The sequence below is a fragment of the Zonotrichia leucophrys genome, chromosome 1, assembly GCF_028769735.1.
Source record: "Zonotrichia leucophrys gambelii isolate GWCS_2022_RI chromosome 1, RI_Zleu_2.0, whole genome shotgun sequence".
Classification (NCBI taxonomy): domain Eukaryota; kingdom Metazoa; phylum Chordata; class Aves; order Passeriformes; family Passerellidae; genus Zonotrichia; species Zonotrichia leucophrys.
The window spans coordinates 97,583,246-97,604,229 of NC_088169.1; the positions used below are offsets into that span (position 1 = coordinate 97,583,246).

The 20,984-nt window shown below is 38.5% G+C and overlaps 1 protein-coding gene across 1 annotated transcript in view; it reads left to right on the forward strand.

Annotated features, from left to right (window-relative positions):
* The window catches only part of LOC135442215 (uncharacterized), a 43,054-nt gene extending 22,316 nt beyond the window's left edge, over nt 1-20,738 (forward strand). Inside the window, 15 exon segments of the mRNA XM_064701763.1 lie at nt 939-997; nt 2,152-2,250; nt 3,001-3,061; nt 6,618-6,679; nt 7,645-7,672; nt 9,891-9,937; nt 10,516-10,555; nt 12,775-12,833; nt 14,000-14,098; nt 14,836-14,896; nt 15,820-17,384; nt 17,876-17,939; nt 18,093-18,180; nt 20,271-20,306; nt 20,308-20,738. Of these exon segments, the coding sequence (XP_064557833.1) occupies nt 939-997; nt 2,152-2,250; nt 3,001-3,061; nt 6,618-6,679; nt 7,645-7,672; nt 9,891-9,937; nt 10,516-10,555; nt 12,775-12,833; nt 14,000-14,098; nt 14,836-14,896; nt 15,820-17,384; nt 17,876-17,939; nt 18,093-18,180; nt 20,271-20,306; nt 20,308-20,395 (2,456 nt within the window). The 3' untranslated portion in view covers nt 20,396-20,738.
* The last annotated feature ends 246 nt before the right edge of the window (nt 20,739-20,984 follow it).

Here is a 20,984-nt window from a genome sequence, read left to right on the forward strand (position 1 = left end):
ATGTGATGGGGTCAACCATTCCGTGAGACAGGAGTTGTTCCCTTTGTCTCATGAAGCGCCCATTTCTGTAGCAGTCCAGTCTGTTCATGTGGATGAACATTTAGGAAGCAATGTGACAGGTTTGTGCCCAGTTGTGCTGGAGGAAGAAGATTGTATGGCAGAAAGAGAAATAGCAATTTAGGAGTAGTATGACGAGGCAGTGATGTGGTAATACCGTAACCAAGATTTCTTTCACTCACGATTCCCAGGGTTATTCTCCTCTCCTTTTTCCTTCCCTCTGGTGAGTGCAGGGCAGTTCAGAAAGCAGGGCTGAAAATGCAGTCATGTATTTGATGCTCATGGACGACTGATTCTAGCTAATGATGACTTGGAAGGTCTGCCTACATCGAGGAAAACAATATTTTGTTGCATTTCATTCACCAAACGACCCACAGAATAGAATACCTAAAACTGAGTGACCAGAGCCTGTCTTGTTTTTTCATATTCTCAAGTCTGCCTTATTTCTCACTTTGTGAGTCCTGAGGTGGTCTTGGCAACAGGAAGCTACTAAGGGGAAGCGTGAGAGAAAATCCTGTTGGCATATTTAGGAATGTAGTGGGGATTGTGCATTAATGATTAATGAATCTTAGAGAGCCACAAAAGAAAGAGCTTAAAAAAAATGTTTCAGTCCCTGAAATATTTAATATAAATTGTAAAGAACTGATGGCAGACAAGTTTTCTTAAGCCTCCTTTGCTCCGCTGCAGTCATTTATGGTGCCACAAACCATGCTTTCCAATTGGAATTGGAATGGAAATGCAATACAGTTTAAAGTTATAGGGTGAAAAACTGTTTTCTAGAATGAAAACAGTTTGGCCAAGAACTTGCACAGTACGTGTTTAAAACCATTTCTGTTATGAGTTCAGCTCTGTTTGATTTAATATTTACCTTCAAATTGCAGGTGAAGAAGGTGGTGATGTAGCCTCCGTAGGAAGAAAATTTGAAGGAATTCATCTCAAGGTAAAACTTTGGGGTGTCTAATAGAATGTAGTGATTCAATAGAAGCTATTAACTATTTGAGTTGTTTACACCTGCCTGATGAGCTGATGCAGTCAGTGGAAGACTTGATATCATCTGCGTCTTAATGCACATTTTTGGCAAGTGAGGTGTTCAACAATTAGTGTCATAGAGACCAATGACAAGTGATGTTATTGTCTTGCTAATACCAGTGGGCCAGAGAAAGGCCTACAGTGTACTGCATCAGCAGGCAGCCCTGAGAAAGGCTTTTCTAGCTAAGGAAAAAGAGAAAGCAGATGGATCTTAAGGTGAGAATGCTTATAAAAAGAATGGTTGTTCACTTGGGGGTCTAGCATATGTAGGCAACATGGTTTGAAGGAAATGGTAAATGAGCAATAATGGCTGCCATAACAAAAGCAGGCTGGAATCTTCTGCTGTTGCTTCCCAAAGTAGACCATGGTCAGGACTAGCCAGACTAGAGTATTGAGGAAAAACACAAGGTGCACTTTGTGTGTGCAGCCATTTTAATCCTGTGGTTTGTTTGCTCCAACAGCGTTGCCAAAAATGGGATTTACTTTCCTTACTTGTGTAGCACTGTGCTGGTGTCCACTCTCTGACAACAGCTAATGCAGTCTGCCTCAGGAAGTGACACTTTGACTAATGAATTGCCTTTTATTACAAAATTCTCTTAGGTTCTACATTGAGGGTTGTTGCAGAACAGACTTTAATTTGTATATGGCTTTCCCCGGGATGTTGGGAATACAAGTAGAGATTTGCAGCTGTCATTGTCAGAGCTTTGTAGCCATTTTTCTTTCTTTCTCCTTTCTTTATTTGTTTGGGATTTTTGTTGGTTTTTATCAGAGGATCTTTAAGGCAGTGTTTGCTCTTCCCTGAATATTCTTGTTTATTATCCCTTTTTATATATCTTCACAGATAGTTCCTTCTATGCAATTATGGTTTTTTTGTTTTTTTTTTTTGCTGGGGGGCATGTGGACAGGCAGATTTTTGCTTAAAATGTGTACATTAAAAATAACTTTATGCAGGTTGCATATTTCCTGATCTGAAGAACACTAGTTTGCAGTAAATCAGAATAATCAGTTTGGAGTTGGCTGTGCCAGTAAGTTCTATGTGTTTTAACAATTTTGTTTTCTTCTAAGAATCAGAATGTAGATGATGGACAAATCCTAAAGAAAAAAAGAGTTCCAGTTGATGTGATATTGCAAGGTGATGAGAGGAATTATCCCAAATGGATAACGGTAAGATATTTCTCCTATTCTAAGTTATTAGCTAGTTAGAATAAAATAAAAGCTCTTTACCTGGGTAGTAGTTAAATGCATTCTGACACAACTTCTCTGTGCTTCTCCCATTGTTCTTCTGCTTGATGTCTGTGTAGATATAGTAGGATCTGGGGGTTTTGAGAGCTATGAAATGTAAGAAACAGAGCAAATCTTTTAGAAATGTATTTTCCGTTTTTTTTTTTTTTACTTTTATATGTTATTCTTGGAGCCCTGATGTGCCGGTTGATCTTTGAACTGTCAGTTTTCTTAAAAGTCTAAGTCTTAGCTTTGTAGATGCTCAAATTAAAATAATTAGCTTTGTTTTGATTTGGGAAGCAAGGAAGGTCAGAGGTGAAGTGTCAGGATACAGCTTTTCTTTTCTGCTGGAGCTGCCAGAGATGTGTAGATTACTCAAGTGTGTGTGTGGATATATATCCATGGATAAATTCTTATATTTGGGGTAGGGATTAATACATGACATGTAATTTATAAGTTGAAAAAATGATGAATAGCTTTTCAAGAATAAACTAGTAACTCCTAAAACTTCCTACTGAAGCCTTAGACTAGATGTTTTCCATTTTGTCTGAACTTGGCTGAGCCCTTAAAGACCATAACCGTACATACCCAGAACAGCAAGAGGCAAAGAAGTCACAAGTAAGGTTTTGATGATATGTTTAACATGCAAAAAGCTCAGAATGTTAGATTGTTTTTTCTTATTATGTTTTTCAGATAACAACTCCAAGTTCGTCAAAAAGTCGTCGTTCACCTTTGCCAGGGCGAGAAGTACTTGGTACAATTAAGTCTTTTGTCTGTTGGTCAAATGTATTTCTCTAAAAAATTTGGATTCATTAATATTGCTTAGGAAAAGTGTTTCATTTTTGGGGAGGCATTTCCATAGAATTACTTGGTTGCTTTAATTACTGGCCAAAGGTTTTGACTGGCTTTTTGTAATATTTTCTGCTGGTATTCAACATTCAACATTTTTGATTCTTGAGCAAATGAAAACTTCCAATGTTTTTCTTGGTTTAGGCTATAGCTTGGAAGTACACAGCATTAATGGCTGAAAGAGAAGGTGAAGTAAAGTATATGATTAGCTTGTGGTTTATGTATTCTGCTATTCAATTAGCTTGCTCATCTACTTAGCTGCCTGTATGGCTGGCAATTTCTTCGATGTTGATGGAAATGTTTCCTACTTTGATTTGTGAGGATGGCTGCAAATAAGCATTTGAATGACGAAATAATGTCTGCCAGTTAAAAAAGCACACCATTTTTCTCGGCCTACTCAATGATAGCTAGAAAAAGATTTCAGAGGCACCTGTATCTCGGCTTGTGTAAGTTCCTTTGCCTGTTGCACTCGTGGGATAAATGAGTGAAGTGCTTCAGACTGGTATTTTTATAGCAGCATCCAGTAAAATGATTATGAGCTTCTTCTCCTCCTCCTCCTACCATACACCTGAGAGTAAGAACTCCTTAAAGCTAGAATGTTTGCATACTGTATGTGCTGACTTACTAAGCCATGCAAGTGTTGGCAGCTGCAGAATGTTTAAGTGCGACGGATACTGTATTTTACTAAGCTTCACAAAGGCGTGTTGTTTAATATGTAGAGTTCAGTATAATACCAAGTGTTTACTCCTTGTGCACTTTTAGTTTATTGCATGCCCAATTTTAGACAAGACAATGGTTATTAGCAAGGTTCAGGGTAAAAAAATGGATAATGTGTGGGTGACTTGTAGGTAGAATCAAAATGGAGCAGACTGAGAGGAAGCAAAGGGATTGGTGGGCTTGAATGGATTGTGTCTTTTCGCGTCCACTTAGTATTCTGAACACTGCTGTGATTAATTACTGCTATGGCAAGCAACAGGACGTAGTAGGTAGACAGTTTAACCTTAACTTTTCATTGAATGTTCCCATGTGGCTTACATGAATCCAAACCATGTGGGCCCATGACAATATTTATCCAGTTTTTCATGGTGATGGTTGATGGGTAATAGGGTAATAGTGTAGGAAATAGGGTAATAATGCTTATGGAAAGCTTATTGAGGGGAAACATGCTATTGTTTTAAAATAGATTCTATATAAATATGGGTTTGAGTGGGACTTGTGACTTAGTATCTTGGTGGCTTTTCTGGGAAATTAAATGTTTCTGGCAGGTTTTATTATCACTGAAATGAAGATTATGATACGTCAGGGCTTGGTGCTGGCTAAAAGCCAGTGCATCTACCAAAGAAAATCATTCTTTCTGTTCTGCTGTGGTTGAGCATAGGAAAGAAGAATTAAAAAGCTTGTGGGGTGAGATAAGGAATTGGAGAAAAACACTTTAAAAGGTATGAAGGAAATTTTATTTACAGAATCAAAAAGATGATAAGGAGAATTAAAACCTTTAGAATACGTTTACCTGCCCCCCCACAATCCCCTGTCTTTTTTTATTTCTCACTGAGAGCATAGGAAGACAAAAGCATGGGGGTTTTGGTGAGTGTGTGGCTTGTAAAACTTCTGTTTCAGTTCACTTAGGGAGAGGAGTCTCTTGCTATGTCATGGGGTCCTTTCTATGGGAGGGAATTTTCTGTGAACTTTTTAATGTGGTTTGAATTTTTACAGGTTGCAGTCACACCTGAAACCTGCTTTGACATGTGTCAATGGGCAGAGTAGTCTTCTCACAGCTGCCTTTTGCCCCTGGGCCATTAGTTCATGGGCTGCAATTTTTAAGGATGAGCTGTTGTAGTATACCAGAGAGTGTCCTCTTCCTCTGTCTCTGAAAGCAAGGGTTGTTCTCCCTCTCTCTCTGCTCAGGCCTCTCACAGATCACAGCTTCTCAGCATGTCCACATTCTAGCCTGAGCGCTTCTTTTTCATGGGATTCAGGAGCATTCTCCATCCTTCTAGCTACTTTATTAATTATAGGGAAATAATTTGTAGTATTCTAATCTTCACCACAGCTTGTAGAAGAATTTCAGCTCTTAGGCCTGGGGCTCTTCTTGTCCCCATCCCTCCTTTGCACCGGCTTTAGTGTCACTGTTGTGTTCTCCAGATGTCTTCACCCTTCCTTTTTTTTGTGGATTTGGGAGAGAGTTGGTGTTTGTAGGTTCATCTGTTCTCAAGTGCTATCGGACGAGAAGATTTTGCAGAGTTCTGCAATGTTGAACGGCGGATCCCGTCTGGGCTCTGCGCGAGAGAATTGCTCGCTGTGAGGGCGAGGTCCCCGCCGGCTCCATTTCGCGCCTTCTCTCCACGTGGGCGCCGCAGAGGAAAAGCCGCCGCCGCCCTGGCCCCTCTGTCTGCAACACGGCTGCCCAGGAGCGGCCAAGGGAACCGAGTTCCTTGCGAGCCCTGCCAAGACAGCAGCGCCCTGGTCGCCAATTCCAGCCGCGCGTTCCCGGCCTCGTGGCCGCTCCCGGCGCTGGTGTCGGCCGCGTGGTTCCTCGCCGTGCCGGACGGGCCCGCAGCGCGGCCCTGCAGGCTCCACCAGGAAAGGAAAGGGAGCGGTGCCGCTCCTCGGAGAGAGCAGAGATCGAGAGCTTCTCGCAGCGTTTCTGCTGCTTAAATACATTGGCATAGAGGCGTTACCAGCTTCTCTAATTGGCTTAGCAGCATGCCTCCTCTCAGAGCCAGACGGCAATTAGTTTTGCCAGGCCCAGGAGAAGCTTTCAGCAGCTCTTCCCAGAAAATCACTTCCGTGACTGGCCTTCTTCCTCTTCACCTAAAATGAAGCCCTATAAGACCTACCACGTTCATGAATTGCCGTCTCAGTTTTTATAACTTACTGGAGAGACTGGGGAACTAGTTGTGCACCAAAGGTTTTTACAGACTGGCAGGCTTGCATTTCATAAACATTATCCAATGGGAGAGGGAGGAAGCATTCAAGAGTACTGTAATAGAACGTTTGGCATTGGTAAAGGATTGGTTGTACTTTTGGGTTAGTGATCTCTGTTCAAAATGGAAGGAGTATGGATCTCGGTCCCGTAGAGCCTTAGTTATGGCTTTAACTAACCTCAGATACCATGGAGTCTGCATTCATCAACTAAAATCTAGAACCTAAAATCTTTTGCCTCTTTTCTCCTCTTGGTAGAATATGGGCCTGTAATGCTCTTTGGATTTTAGCTCAGTCTTGTTGGACTCAGCATGTGATGCTCTTTTTTGTCTTGCCTGACTTCTCAGCTTGAATTGCCATATTCTCCTGGTTTGTTTTCCTTTAAATTTTTATTTCAGCAAATGTGGTGGCAGACAGTTCAGGTTTGCTGATGTTTTGTTATTCTGCAATATGTCGTTCCTGAATGTTTATTAGAGTGATATTGAGTATAGATGGTATTATGATAAGTGGTAATATTATTACTTGTTGTTTTTTTCTAGGACCTAAACGATGGGACCATATGTCAAGGAAAGACGTTACAACCGGGAAGAAAGGATTTACGGTATTTAATAGTACAGTCCTACCATGCAGCCAGAATGCAGCAGTATTTCTTTGTGGATAGATAGATAGATAGATAGATAGATAGATAGATAGATAGGATTATATTCTAATCTTGCCATGCAATATAATATTTTCAGAGGTATTGAGGAGGTCATCATCTGCTTTACAATAGAGTTGTAGGATAGTTTAAGATGTTTCGGCTAAAATAGATGACAATTTATCAGTGGTTAGCACCACTGGTAAACCTGGAGAAATTTTTTCTTTCAATTGCTGTCTGTTGGGAGAGGGTATTTTTGGAACTCATGAAAATGCATTCTGTGCAATTAATGCATTGAATCGATTTATCTTTGTTCAGTCAGTCAAGTCAGCTCGTTGATTCAGCAGGGTTTTCTGGTTTCATCTTTGGTTTCTGTATTTTTCCCCTGTGAAATAATGCCAGATTAATTAAAGAATCTTTGCAGTCTCAGTGGTCAGTGTGTCAGGTAAACCCATGGCCTGTGTGGCGTGCCTTGGCAGTAACACAGAAGCTGTTCTGAGCCCCACAGAGTGAGGCCATGGTGAGGAATGCAATTCGGTCTGAGGCAGCATGAGTGGATTGATGGAGACCAAGAAGAGGCTGTATTTAGGGTTCCCTTTCCACTCCTGCTAATGCCTTGTGCACAGTCCACTAAGCATTGCCGCCCAGGTTTCCCAAGCAAATCCATAAAAGACTGTGAGGGAAATTCTGTGTCTTAGCATCTTATGTGGGTGCAGGTAAGTTCTTGCAGTGACTTTACCAGCAATGGGAAGGGAAAAAGTGAATGACCAGGTAAGTTTTACGAGATACTTGTGGCTTTTCTGGTTAGGAGAGGAAAAACCTGAGAAAATGGAGTGAATTTGAAGTTGTGGGCTATAGCAAAGTAAATAAATATGATGGTTAAAATTATTTTCCTATTCTTTGAATACTCTTTTTTTTTTCTATTGCAGCGTATTAGTCGAAGGCCGAGGAGCACAGGTAGTGTTTTTTTTAAAAAAAATCTATTGCAAAATGTCTTAATATTTTATGTCATTCCTGTGAAAAACTTTTATTTGGAGCACAAGAGGACAAAGCAGAGCCTAGCACCAGTCATCCTCCACAGCACTGCCAAAAAACTTGTCCATACAGTGGTCAGATCCAGGCTTTGAATCAGCCTAAGAAATCCCAAAGTAGAGATGGAAAATAAGGGTCTGGTACAAAAAGTTTCAGATGGTCCTGACCTTTACTTCCTCTTCCATTTGGCTAATGAGGCAAAGTCATTCGAAAATGTGGCTATAGTCTCTGATAAAACATGGATAGAAAGTTAGATATTGTTTCCAAGATACTGTATTTAAAACTATTTAGAATAAATATTTTGCTAATCTTTAGAAATCTACTTCATGGTCCTAATATCCTAGAAGCTCTTACAGAAAAGAGTTTGCAGAGTTGTCTTAAATGCTAGAAATTCTTGATCTGTTTAATTTTAAATGTAAGGTACTCCATTTCAGATGACCTAGAAAGGCAGAAAAATGGGTAATATGTGTTTTTGCAGCTTCTGATGTTACTTGAGAAAAGTATTACTTTATTTCAAGTTGTCCTAGGGAAGAACTTTCTAAGTATGAAAGTGTGGTGAATAACTCTCTTAGGAACAAAGTAAGCCTGCATAGATTTGTATTTTCCTATGTCTATTTATATATTCCGTAAAAAATAGAATATTGAAGATTTTTTCCAGCTTAAGAAAACCATACATTGCTCTGGCTTTGTTTAATTGAAATACAAAGACACATGAAAACATTTGAACTGTCTGGTTTTGGTTGCTGTTAGCCTTAAAAAACCCAAAAATCAAGGCAGCCCATACACCTTAACCCCTCAGCCCAAAACAGATACGTCTGACTATGGATTGTTAATGCTAATGTATGGATTTTTTTTTACTCTCTTACTCTTAAGTAGACCTAAGTGTTTTAAATTAGGATACATAAAGGTTTGTGCTATGAAGTCTGAACATTAAACAAATACCTATCAATGGACCTCTCCCCTTAGAACATAACTAGTGTTGTTTTTTTCCAACTCACAATTCAGCATTTTGCTAGATTTAAGTTTTCCTATTTGGGTGGCATGTCCAGCATCCTCATCAAGTTGTACTGATTCAAATGTGACAGTCCTTTGAGTGGTGGGCTTTATTTTAATATATGGCAGCTCTCAATTAAGGAGGAGCAGGTATGTTAAATTTCAGCCTCCCAGAGAAGTGATATTTTGGTCATATATCAGCCGCATAAATTGACTTTTTTTCCTTGAGAGGTTTTTGCATACAAAACGGGCTTTGTGGTGTTTCGTAGACCTTGCTCAGTAAGGGATTTCAGCTGGACGCTACTTTATTCTTCTAATGTCATCTGTTCCCAATCCAGATATGTTTGGAAGAGGCACTCTGGCTTCTAAAAGATTATGTTGTTGAGGAGGTGTTACAGTAGATTTTTGCAAAATCATGAGGATTAATTTCCAGAGAAGGTTACAACCTTAAGCCAGAGCCTTCTCGTTACGTGCTTGTTGGATTTGAAGAGAGAGTGGTTTTATAGCCACTGGTTGGAAAATTGTGCTTTGAATAATTATCAGTGGTCTCCATCCAAACTTGAGGGAAACACAGCGGTTTGTATACAGGACTTGTCCTGTGCACTTTATTGGTTGTATACTTTATTTAATTACATAACAGAAGAAGGAATTAATTAACTCTCAGATGATAGCCGGTTGGGTTGACCACTGAGAAAAGTGTCAGACGAATTAGGGCTAGAACTGAAATTTCTTCAATTTCATGCAAAGAAGTTCAGAGTAATAGACTTACTTGACAATAATCAAATGCTGAAGAGACAATTTTGAAAGCTGCTTGAGCCAACCAAGGATATTGCACTCTGCTGTAAAAGTAGCCCACACCATGCCAGAGGATATGCACAAGTGCCTTGAACATGAAGCACACAAAACAGGTTTTCTGCACTGTTCAACAGTGACAAAAAGTGTGCTGGAGTACTTTGGTTTGTGTTTCATTATAGTGTGCTTGGCCGGAGGGAGTCAGAAAAAGAAACCAATTACTAGAGCCACTGATGATAGGATGTAAATAGAGGGAAAAAGAAAAGAAATTGAAAACAGAAATAGGCAGAGAGGGTGAGTATTATGAAAGTAATAGAACTTTTTTTTTTCCTCTCCCCTTCATGCTATGAAACATCAGAGAAGCAGAGCTGTGATTTTGAAGATGAGAACTCAGCAGTACACCAGGTATGGGTGCTGCATTGCATCTGTTTTGATGGAGTGTTGCAGGCCAGGCTGGGTGAGGCTTTGAGCAATCTGGCCATCACAGAGGGGGTTGGTTCTAGATGATTTTTAAGGTCCCTTCCAACCCCAACTGTCCTATGTCGGCCTCTTTGGGAAAATGTGTTTGTGGAGTCAAAAGCTAAGAAATCATTTCTGAGCAGGTGGTCCTGTGCCACGATATCTGTAGTGGTTTTCAGCTGTTTTATTAGGGTTTTTTTGGAGGGGGAGAGGGAGCAGTTGGATCTGGGCTCTTCACCATCAGGTGCCTTTTTAGTTAGGCAGTATGTGGGTCTAACATTTTAGATTACTATTTGTAAAATCTGTGTGGTCTAGAATAGCTTCTTTTGACTCAAAGTAAGTTTGTGTATAGACTTGTTAATAAAGATGGTGTGATTTAGTCACAATTTGTGGAATACACCTGCATTGGTTTCACTCCCACCACCCCCCAAAAACTGAGCAAGTAGTGAAAGCAGAAAATTCTATGGGCTAATGAATATGGTTTAAGCTACCAGGTATTAAAATTCCTTTCATGTGCTTTTAAGGAATCTTCTGAGAACTCTGGTGCAGATACATCTGATACAGGTGGGTTCTTTCATGTACTGCTTATCTACCATTTATTGAAGTTTGTTGAGAGAATGGAAGTTAGTGAGGTTTTGACCTTGTGCTCCCAAATAATTATTGGATTGCCTTAATTAGTGGGAGCTGCCTTTGACTTTTTAAAAATATTTATACCTGGTATTATTCAACAGTTTGATTCTTGAGCAAATGAAAACTTGCAGTGTTTTTCGTAGATGCAGCTGTGGCTGGGCAGTAGCCAGCAGTTAATGGCTGAAAGTAGAGTTGTACTAGAGTATGGTTAGCTTGGGGTTTCCCTATGCTGGTATTCAATTAGCTTGTTCATCCACATAGCTGCCTCTAAGGCTGGCCATTTCTTCCCCGTTGAGGGAAATGTTTCCTGCTGTCATTTGTGAGGATAGCTTCAAAGAAGCATTTGAATGATGAAGTAATTTCTGCCAATTTAGAAAGCACGCCATTTTTCTGGGCCTGCTCAATGAAAACTAGGAAAAAAATTTCAGAGGCACCTGTAGCTTGGCTTCTGTAAGTTCCTTTGCCTTTTGCAATCATGGGATAAATGAGTGGAGTGCTTCAGACTCTGGTATTTTCATAGCAGCATCCAATAAAATGATTATGAGCTTCTCCTCCTCCTCTTACGAATGGTCTGCGAAGTGTCTGGTGAGGATTTGTAGAAACCTCTGAGTTCCAGCTATCTCCAAGTCCTGTAAGATGTAGACATTAGATTCTTAGGGATATGGGATTGGATTTGTCACATGAAAACTTTAGTGCACTGTGGTGTTTGGGGTGTGTGGTGTTTTGGCTGTTGGTAGTTAGGGTGGGTGTTTTCAGGGCGCTTTTTCCTTGTTTGGGTTTTGGTGGCTTTTTGATACATAAAAGCTTACCAATAGGGCTCACTAATTTAGGGGAAGAAATCAGTCTTTATCTCTTTTTAACTAAAGTTTTAGTTTTGGCAGGTGTTCTCCATTTTTAGTATTTATATAGAATATTTCACACTTGTCAGGCAAGGCAGAGTTTCTTCCAGGTACTATCCACTGATTTTGTGTTGAAAGTGTGCCAAGCTTGTCTCCAGCAGGTAAAAGTCAAGTGGAGCAGCTCTCACCTGGGCCTGCAAGTCTGTCCTTAATAGGGAAAGTTATTAGGTTTACCATTTCTTGCTTTTTCAATATTACCAGCACATTGAAGTTATGCTAAAATTAGATTTTGGAAGACTCACACGTAGAAGAATTTTCCACTTGTGTACAAATCAACTCATGCTCTAATGCAAGCTATTTGTTAATAATTTAGAATTGATGTGATGGGGTCAACCATTCCGTGAGACAGGAGTTGTTCCCTTTGTCTCAAAAAGCACCCATTTCTGTAGCAGTCCAGTCTGTTCATGTGGATGAACATTTAGGAAGCAATGTGACAGGTTTGTGCCCAGTTGTGCTGGAGGAAGAAGATTGTATGGCAGTAAGAGAAATAGCAATTTAGGAGTAGTATGACGAGGCAGTGATGTGGTAATACCATAACCAAGATTTCTTTCACTCACGATTCCCAGGGTTATTCTCCTCTCCTTTTTCCTTCCCTCTGGTGAGTGCAGGGCAGTTCAGAAAGCAGGGCTGAAAATGCAGTCATGTATTTGATGCTCATGGACGACTGATTCTAGCTAATGATGAATTGGAAGGTCTGCCTACATCGAGGAAAACAATATTTTGTTGCATTTCATTCACCAAACGGCCCACAGAATAGAATACCTAAAACTGAGTGACCAGAGCCTGTCTTGTTTTTTCGTATTCTCAAATCTGCCTTATTTCTCACTTTGTGAGTCCTGAGGTGGTCTTGGCAACAGGAAGCTACTAAGGGGAAGTGTGAGAGAAAATCCTGTTGGCATATTTAGGAATGTAGTGGGGATTGTGCATTAATGATTAATGAATCTTAGAGAGCCACAAAAGAAAGAGCTTTAAAAATGTTTCACTCCCTGAAATATTTAATATAAATTGTAAAGAACTGATGGCAAACAAGTTTTCTTAAGCCTCCTTTGCTCTGCTGCAGTCATTTATGGTGCCACAAACCATGCTTTCCAATTGGAATTGGAATGGAAATGCAATACAGTTTAAAGTGATAGGGCAGAAAACTGTTTTCTAGAATGAAAACAGTTTAGCCAATAACTTGCACAGTACGTGTTTAAAACCATTTCTGTTTTGAGTTCAGCTCTGTTTGATTTAATATTTACCTTCAAATTGCAGGTGAAGAAGGTGGTGATGTAGCCTCCGTAGGAAGAAAATTTGAAGGAATTCATCTCAAGGTAAACTTTGGGGTGTCTAATAGAATGTAGTGATTCAATAGAAGCTATTAATTATTTGAGTTGTTTACACCTGCCTGATGAGCTGATGCAGTCAGTGGAAGACTTGATATCATCTGCGTCTTAATGCACATTTTTGGCAAGTGAGGTGTTCAATAATTCATGTCACAGAGACCAGTGACAAGTGATGTTATTGTCTTGCTAATACCAGTGGGCCAGAGAAAGGCCTACAGTGTACTGCATCAGCAGGCAGCCCTGAGAAAGGCTTTCCTAGCTAAGGAAAAAGAGAAAGCAGATGGGTCTTAAGGTGAAAACGCTTATAAAAAGAATGGTTGTTCACTTGGGGGTCTAGCATATGTAGGCAACATGGTTTGAAGGAAATGGTAAATGAGCAATAATGGCTGCCATAACAAAAGCAGGCTGGAATCTTCTGCTGTTGCTTCCCAAAGTAGACCATGGTCAGGACTAGCCAGACTATTTACAGTGTTGAGGAAGAATATAACGTCCACTTTGTGTGTGCAGCCATTTTAATCCTGTGGTTTGTTTGCTCCAACAGCGTTGCCAAAAATGGGATTTACTTTCCTTACTTGTGTAGCACTGTGCTGGTGTCCACTCTCTGACAACAGCTAATACAGTCTGCCTCAGGAAGTGACACTTTGACTAATGAATTGCCTTTTATTACAAAATTCTCTTAGGCTCTACATTGAGGGTTGTTGCAGAACAGACTTTAATTTGTATATGGCTTCCCCCGGGATGTTGGGAATACAAGTAGAGATTTGCAGCTGTCATTGTCAGAGCCTTGTAGCCATTTTTCTTTCTTTCTCCTTTCTTTATTTGTTTGGGATTTTTGTTGGTTTTTATCAGAGGATCTTTAAGGCAGTGTTTGCTGTTCCCTGAATATTCTTGTTTATTATCCCTTTTTATATATCTTCACAGATAGTTCCTTCTATGCAATTATGTTTTGGTTTTTTTTGTTTTTTTTTTTTTTTGCTGGGGGGCATGTGGACAGGCAGATTTTTGCTTAAAATGTGTACATTAAAAATAACTTTATGCAGGTTGCATATTTCCTGATCTGAAGAACACTAGTTTGCAGTAAATCAGAATAATCAGTTTGGAGTTGGCTGTGCCAGTAAGTTCTATGTGTTTTAACAATTTTGTTTTCCTCTAAGAATCAGAATGTAGATGATGGACAAATCGTAAAGAAAAAAAGAGTTCCAGTTGATGTGATATTGCAAGGTGATGAGAGGAATTATCCCAAATGGATAACGGTAAGATATTTCTCCTATTCTAAGTTATTAGCTAGTTAGAATAAAATAAAAGCTCTTTACCTGGGTAGCAGTTAAATGCATTCTCACACAGCTTCTCTGTGCTTCTCCCATTGTTCTTCTGCTTGATGTCTGTGTAGATATAGTAGGATCTGGGGGTTTTGAGAGCTATGAAATGTAAGAAACAGAGCAAATCTTTTAGAAATGTATTTTCCGTTTTTTTTTTTTTTACTTTTATATGTTATTCTTGGAGCCCTGATGTGCCGGTTGATCTTTGAACTGTCAGTTTTCTTAAAAGTCTAAGTCTTAGCTTTGTAGATGCTCAAATTAAAATAATTAGCTTTGTTTTGATTTGGGAAGCAAGGAAGGTCAGAGGTGAAGTGTCAGGATACAGCTTTTCTTTTCTGCTGGAGCTGCCAGAGATGTGTAGATTACTCAAGTGTGTGTGTGGATATATATCCATGGATAAATTCTTATATTTGGGGTAGGGATTAATACATGACATGTATTAATGATGAATAGCTTTCCAAGAATAAACTAGTAACTCCTAAAACTTCCTACTGAAGCCTTAGACTAGATGTTTTCCATTTTGTCTGAACTTGGCTGAGCCCTTAAAGACCATAACCGTACATACCCAGAACAGCAAGTGGCAAGGAAGTCACAAGTAAGGTTGTGATGATATGTTTAACATGCAAAAAGCTCAGAATGTTAGATTGTTTTTTTCTTATTATGTTTTTCAGATAACAACTCCAAGTTCATCAAAAAGTCGTCGTTCACCTTTGCCAGGGCGAGAAGTACTTGGTACAATTAAGTCTTTTGTCTGTTGGTCAAATCTATTTGTTTAAAAATGGTTTTATTGAAATTCATTAGGAGAAATATTTAATTTCTTGTAAACAAAGGCATTATTTATCCAGCTTAAAATTTCAATAGGCTGGATTTTAAAGGAAAGTCAGACATGATTTTTCTTATGGCAAAATCTATTTTAAAAACAAATAATAGCAAAAGAAAAGAAAAAGAAAGCAAATAAATTGTCTGTATAAATCCAACTTTTCTCATGCAGCCTCAGGAACTTATATGCATAGTTTAAAATTCAGCTACATTTAGCTCACTGTAGGCAGTGGTTTTTAGTTCTGCGTATTTTAACCTCAAGGAATGTAATACTGTGGCTTGGGGTCTGCTGGCAGCTGGTAGTTAAAGTGGTACTTTGTCAGCGAACTTTGGTCAGAAGCTTCTCAGACTGGTTGCAGTCCTATGAGTTTTAGTATAAATATTTTAGGCTTAACAACTACTGAAAGCAATATTTTCATCATGATTTAAAAAAACAAAAGCTGCACTTTTACCAGCCAAGTACAAAGCTTTCAAGGGGCACAGCAAATAAGTAACAAAACCTTTTGGATAAGGCTGTTACTTCTGACCAGGTTTCACAAAAGTGCAAACAAGTCTTCTTCTGCAGTGAATATCTGCATATTATGCTTTTTGAATAATGCAGTGTTCCAACATTTAACTTCTTTCCTCTTTATTATGTGAAGTCCATATGATTAGAAGTGTATTAGGTTGTTCTTTTTAATAATCAGTAACTTTATCTGAATCATATGCAGTTTATTTGAAGTTATACAATATATTATTGTAAGTGCCTTAATATGTTTGGATTTTTTCTTTGGTTTTGGTTTTTTTTTTGACTGACTGTAGTTTTTTTGTTTGGTTTTTGGTTTTTTTTTGAATAGGCAATCAAGCTGGTGTTTGCAAAAAGAAGCTAGAGTTTTCAAATGAATGTTCTTCATCCAAATATCCACAGTTACAACATTCTGCTGTTTCCCTTCCATCAAATACAGTAGCCTCACCCAGGCAGCAGCCTTGTCCAGAACTGAGCATGACTTCATGTGATAGTATTCTTGGAGGATTCCAGTCTGCAGATGAGGAAGGCTTCTTGAGCCGTACAACTCTTTCAGGCTTATATCCGGCAATGTTAGCGATACTTACAGAGCTTATGACAAGGCATTCTCAGAGAAAAGTGTTGAAGTACATGTTTGGACACTTAAGGTCCAAGAGACGGCATTCTAGAAGACCAAAGCTCAATGTTACTGTAGACAAAATGAGAGAGTCCGGATCTTGTAAATGGAAACCAAAGAAGGCATTCCACAGCATGTGTAGCCGTAGAAGTGAAGACAACCAAAATCCAACTTTTGGAAATGAGAGCAGAGAATTCTGTTCTGACAGTTGTCCCGTTAGTAATTCATCTGCTCTGGTGCCTTATGCTTGTGCTGATACAAATGAAACCAAAATGCACTACTCTGACTCAAGTTTAGAACAACATTTGGCATCTGGAAAAAGTCAAGAAGTCTGCAAACATACTGCTTTTCCTGATGTTATGGATAGAATGGGAGGGACATTTCTAGTTGAAGATAAATTACAGACTATTGCCTCACCAAAGAATTCAGAATACATAGAAGGTGAAAAATTTACTTACAAACTTTCCTCAGAACCCAGTTTTATAACGTCTACTGCCAGTTCAGATTCAAGAGCGTTTCATCTTGTAAAAGAGAGTAAGACTCAGAAAGCGGACTTTTGTGTTGGTACCTCGGAGTTGTGTTCATCTGCTTGCAGTTCCCATGGCAATAGAAACAATTCTATGTCTACCATAAATTTTTCTCCTGCAAGATCAACAAATACTATGTTCATATATCCTCAAAAAATAACTTCTTTCCAGCACAAAGAGTCATTTTCCTCCTGGAAGCAGAATTCTTCAAAGAGGGACGAAGAAATAGATGCTGCATTTGACGAACTCTACTACAGAGTGATTTCTGGGGAATACTTTAAACCTTTGACATTGACAAGACCTCTTTTAAACTCACAGAGCCATGAAGAGAAAGGAACAGTAGTGAAGAGTAATCTAAGTGATTCTGAGAGGTCCCTTAAACAGCGTGATACAGAATTCGAGAAACTGTGTGGGAAGTCTGTTCCAAAATTTCCTGGGCTTCAGAGAGCTTCAAATTTCAGGAAATATGAAGAAATACAGATGCCTGAAACTGTAAATGCTCTTGTTAATTCTCCTGTTAGAACTTACTCTGCAATTTCCAGTGCTAAAAGAGCAGGAAATTTTCAAAACCATCCTCTTTGTTCACCAGTAAAGCGACTGAAATTTATACCGGAATATTGTTTTTCTTCAAGCAAATGTCAGGAGACTTCCCACAGTAAAGAGGGTAATCTTCAGACAGGTGGCATGGATTTTTTGAGCACATACAACTGTAGCAAGCCCAGCTTTTTTGCTGATCGCAACTTTCATTGTCAGGTATTTAAGGAGCTTGGGGGAAAAAAAACTGTGCACCTTTAGATACTTGGAGAAGGGCTTAAGAATGGATTAGAGCTGCAAGCTGTTTTAACTAAGGATAGCATACTTGCGCTGCTTTTTGGTCAGTAGGGATGGTTTACAGCTCTGGGGGCTTGGGGATGTCAGATCTTCTGGATCCATGTGATGAAGCTCTTCATATTTAATACATTTGAAATGGTATAAATGAAAGTTTTTACTCCATTTTAATAGACAATGTCACTGGAGAAAATGATCTCAAATATTGACTTAGTTATGGAGTTATCCTTTTGAAATAATGACATTAATTTTATAGATGGACAAGGGAAAACAATCTTTATAGGGTTTCACAGGAATCATTAAACTTTTTGATTTAAATCAGACACTTCTTTTCAATTCACAGTAATTTCTTCTGAGGCAAGCTGTGAAACAGTATATGTTTTAATGAATGTTATATGTTGCTGCTTTATTTTCAGGGCTCTGGATCTCATGGTTCTTCACAACAAAGTTTTCTTGGTATCTCTGGCACTTCCCTGCAAGGTTAGTTTCAGACCCTTTATTAATTCATGCAGGAGTATTTTCTTAAGGAAATTTGCCCATTGAAGTACTTTCAACGTTTAAATAGGCTAATACTTAAACAACATTCTGTAATGTTCATGCTACTCAGCATTGTTCCTGCCCTTTTCATACCAGAATCTGGGACTGCAGGTGCACACTCTGATTGGCCTGGGACAATGGAGAATTGCAGCTCTCTCAGAAGTGTGAGCAAGCATCACCCAAGGTAATAATAGCCTCTTTTTAAAGGAGATTTCAAAATTAATTCGTACTCCTCTACGCCTGCATTAAAGATATGGAGGTGACATGCATAATTTTGTAGAATGAAAATGAGTGTGGGAGAGCCCAAGCTAATCACAGCTGCACTCTTGAACGCTGAGAGGCAAGTGTCTGTGGTCAAAACTAGCCAGACTCCAGCAAGGAGAGCTGCTGAGCACAAGACAGTAAGATGACCTGACTGAATACCTACTGTAATTCCTATGTGGTGTTCATTATAGAGGCATTTATTGTTTTAGATATGCTGCGGAATTGTTTTGATTGTGGCTCTGTGTTTAAGCTGACAAGTCCTCTCAGAGAGGAGTGCAGCATATTATTATTTAAAAGAACTTGCAAAAGCTGGCCTCTGTGCAGATGGGCATCATTAGCTGCATTTTGGCTCTGTGTGAACAAGCGGTGGCTCTGTTTGGAACATATCAGAGATCCTCTCCTCCTGCTATTATCGCTACTGGCAGTGTACTTAGATCTCTGGAAGCAGGACACTCTTTCCAGTTCCCTGAATACTGGCCTAAAATGTCTGGTTTTCATAGAAAATAAGTAACTTTTAAAGGAGTATCAAGCTTCAGATATCTTCAATTTTTAATTACAAACATTTAATATTCCAAAAACTTTTAAATCATTACAAGCTCTCTAAAAAATTCCTGATTTTATTTACCAAAACATTTTTTACATACTTTTTTGCCATAAGTGTAATTTTTCACCAGACATTATGCTGGCTTCCCAAGCTCAGTCAAGAAATATTTTCACTATGCTTGAGATCATCATATGGCTGGTATCAGCATTAACTGACCATGTTTGAATTGGAAGGTCAAAGGAAGACTCAAAGCATTTTTTAAACTACTTGTATGGGGAATTTACCCAGAAAAGGAGTTTAATGATGTAAAGAAATCAAGTTTCAGTTTAAGCAAAGATGGAATTGAAATTTAGAGGCTTACAAATACATACAATATTGATAAAGATTATATTTTGATTATTTAGTATATAATGAAAGATTGGAGACAAGCTGATGAGTATGCAAGGATGTTTCTGTGATGTTAAGTATGCCCACATAACTGAGCAAAGATCTTCTCAGTTCTTTGATTCCCTTTTGTTTTTCCTCACTACATTATCCTGTCTCCCCATACAAAACAGCCATTCCTGTTAGATTAGTTAGTGTTTTAAAGGAAATGGGTTTTCTTTATTTAATGCCTATAAGTAGAGAAATCAAGATTTCAGAGTTTTTTTCCAAGTCATCTGGAATAAAATCTATTTCTTTCTTCTTTAATTACACAAAGACATGTTTGCTGATTTGTAGCCAAAACAGACTGTCAGCTGGAAAGCTTCCTGAGGCCTGTGGTGTGATATTTTTAGCTTTCTATGGTTCCCAGCAGTGAAGCTTTTTAATGGCTTCAGATCCCTCAGACATTCAATGCCTAAGCCATGTGGAAAAATGCTCTATTTTCTAATGAATGGTTGTGAAAAGAAAAAGAATAATGTTTTTCTATCTGGACCCAGATTGCCTTTATCTAGAAGATGATTATGAAAGAGATTTCTGAAAAGGAAATGTTCATAACTAATAACATAACATTAATGTTCATAACTAATGTTCATAACAGCTCTGTGTGAACGCTGTCGTTCAGCTTTACCGCTGTACTTAATTGTCAGATGTAAACAAAATTAGTTCAAAATAGGAGAGAAAATCTATGCAATTTCTTAAGTAATATTCAAGGTGTTCTCACTTATATTTTTACCTTTTATCTAGTTCTGAATACATTCCCATATTACATCTCAAAGTTTAATAGATATACATAACTTAGATTGATCTAGTAGCACTACTGAGGGATTAAAATTACATACCAGGAAAAGCTTTCTCTCCATGTGAAAGCACATAGGAAAGCAGACAAGGAACCCTGCTGCTCTTGACAGTCAAGATGTTCAGATACCTTGCTTTGACAATTTGTTTCAATTTCATCCTGTTCACTGGAGTTTCAGCAAATATACAGTATTTTTATGTAATTTACTCCGTCATCTAAACAAAGGTTTTGGGTTTTTTTTCCTTAGAGTATACAGAAAACTAAGCTTCACTGATGGGAAAGACCAGTTGTAGGAATGCCTTGGATGACTCTCTGGTTAAAGCTCACCAAGAAGCATTAACGCACTGTTACAGTTTAAAAAGTTTTATATAGGTTGAGTTTTATTCAGTGTTGTTTCTTCTTCCAAGAATCAAGGATGTATAATTATATGTAAGCAATACACAAATAGTTCTGATTTATACTTCATTGCAGTTCAAATCTTTGGGAAAAGGTTTGTCCCTTTTAACAGGGCACTTAGTACTCAATTTATGGCTAAGTTGGATTTTTATATTTGATGGTATTTGTAATAACAGTGTGATCTGTATTCTTTTTATTTGCTGATAAGCTTTGATTCTTACTGTATTAATAATGAGGAATAACCTAAATGGCTGCCTATTCATTCTTTTTGAATGCATCAGTACAGACCCAAAAATCATTGCTATATACTATGACTTGAGTCTGCTATGCAATGTTAATGTTAAAATTTTCCAGAGTTCATTGTTCAATAAAATTTTTTGTTCAATAAACCTGTTTAATAGGTTTGATAATTGCATTCTGTGTTTTGACAAAATTGTACATGACACAGTATATGTTCTAAATAAAAAACTGTTCTGAACAAATACCTGCCTTCAACATTTTATTTCACATATGTGAATTCTCAGGAGGAGTTTGTATATCTGCATGAGGAAATCCATGAGAATGA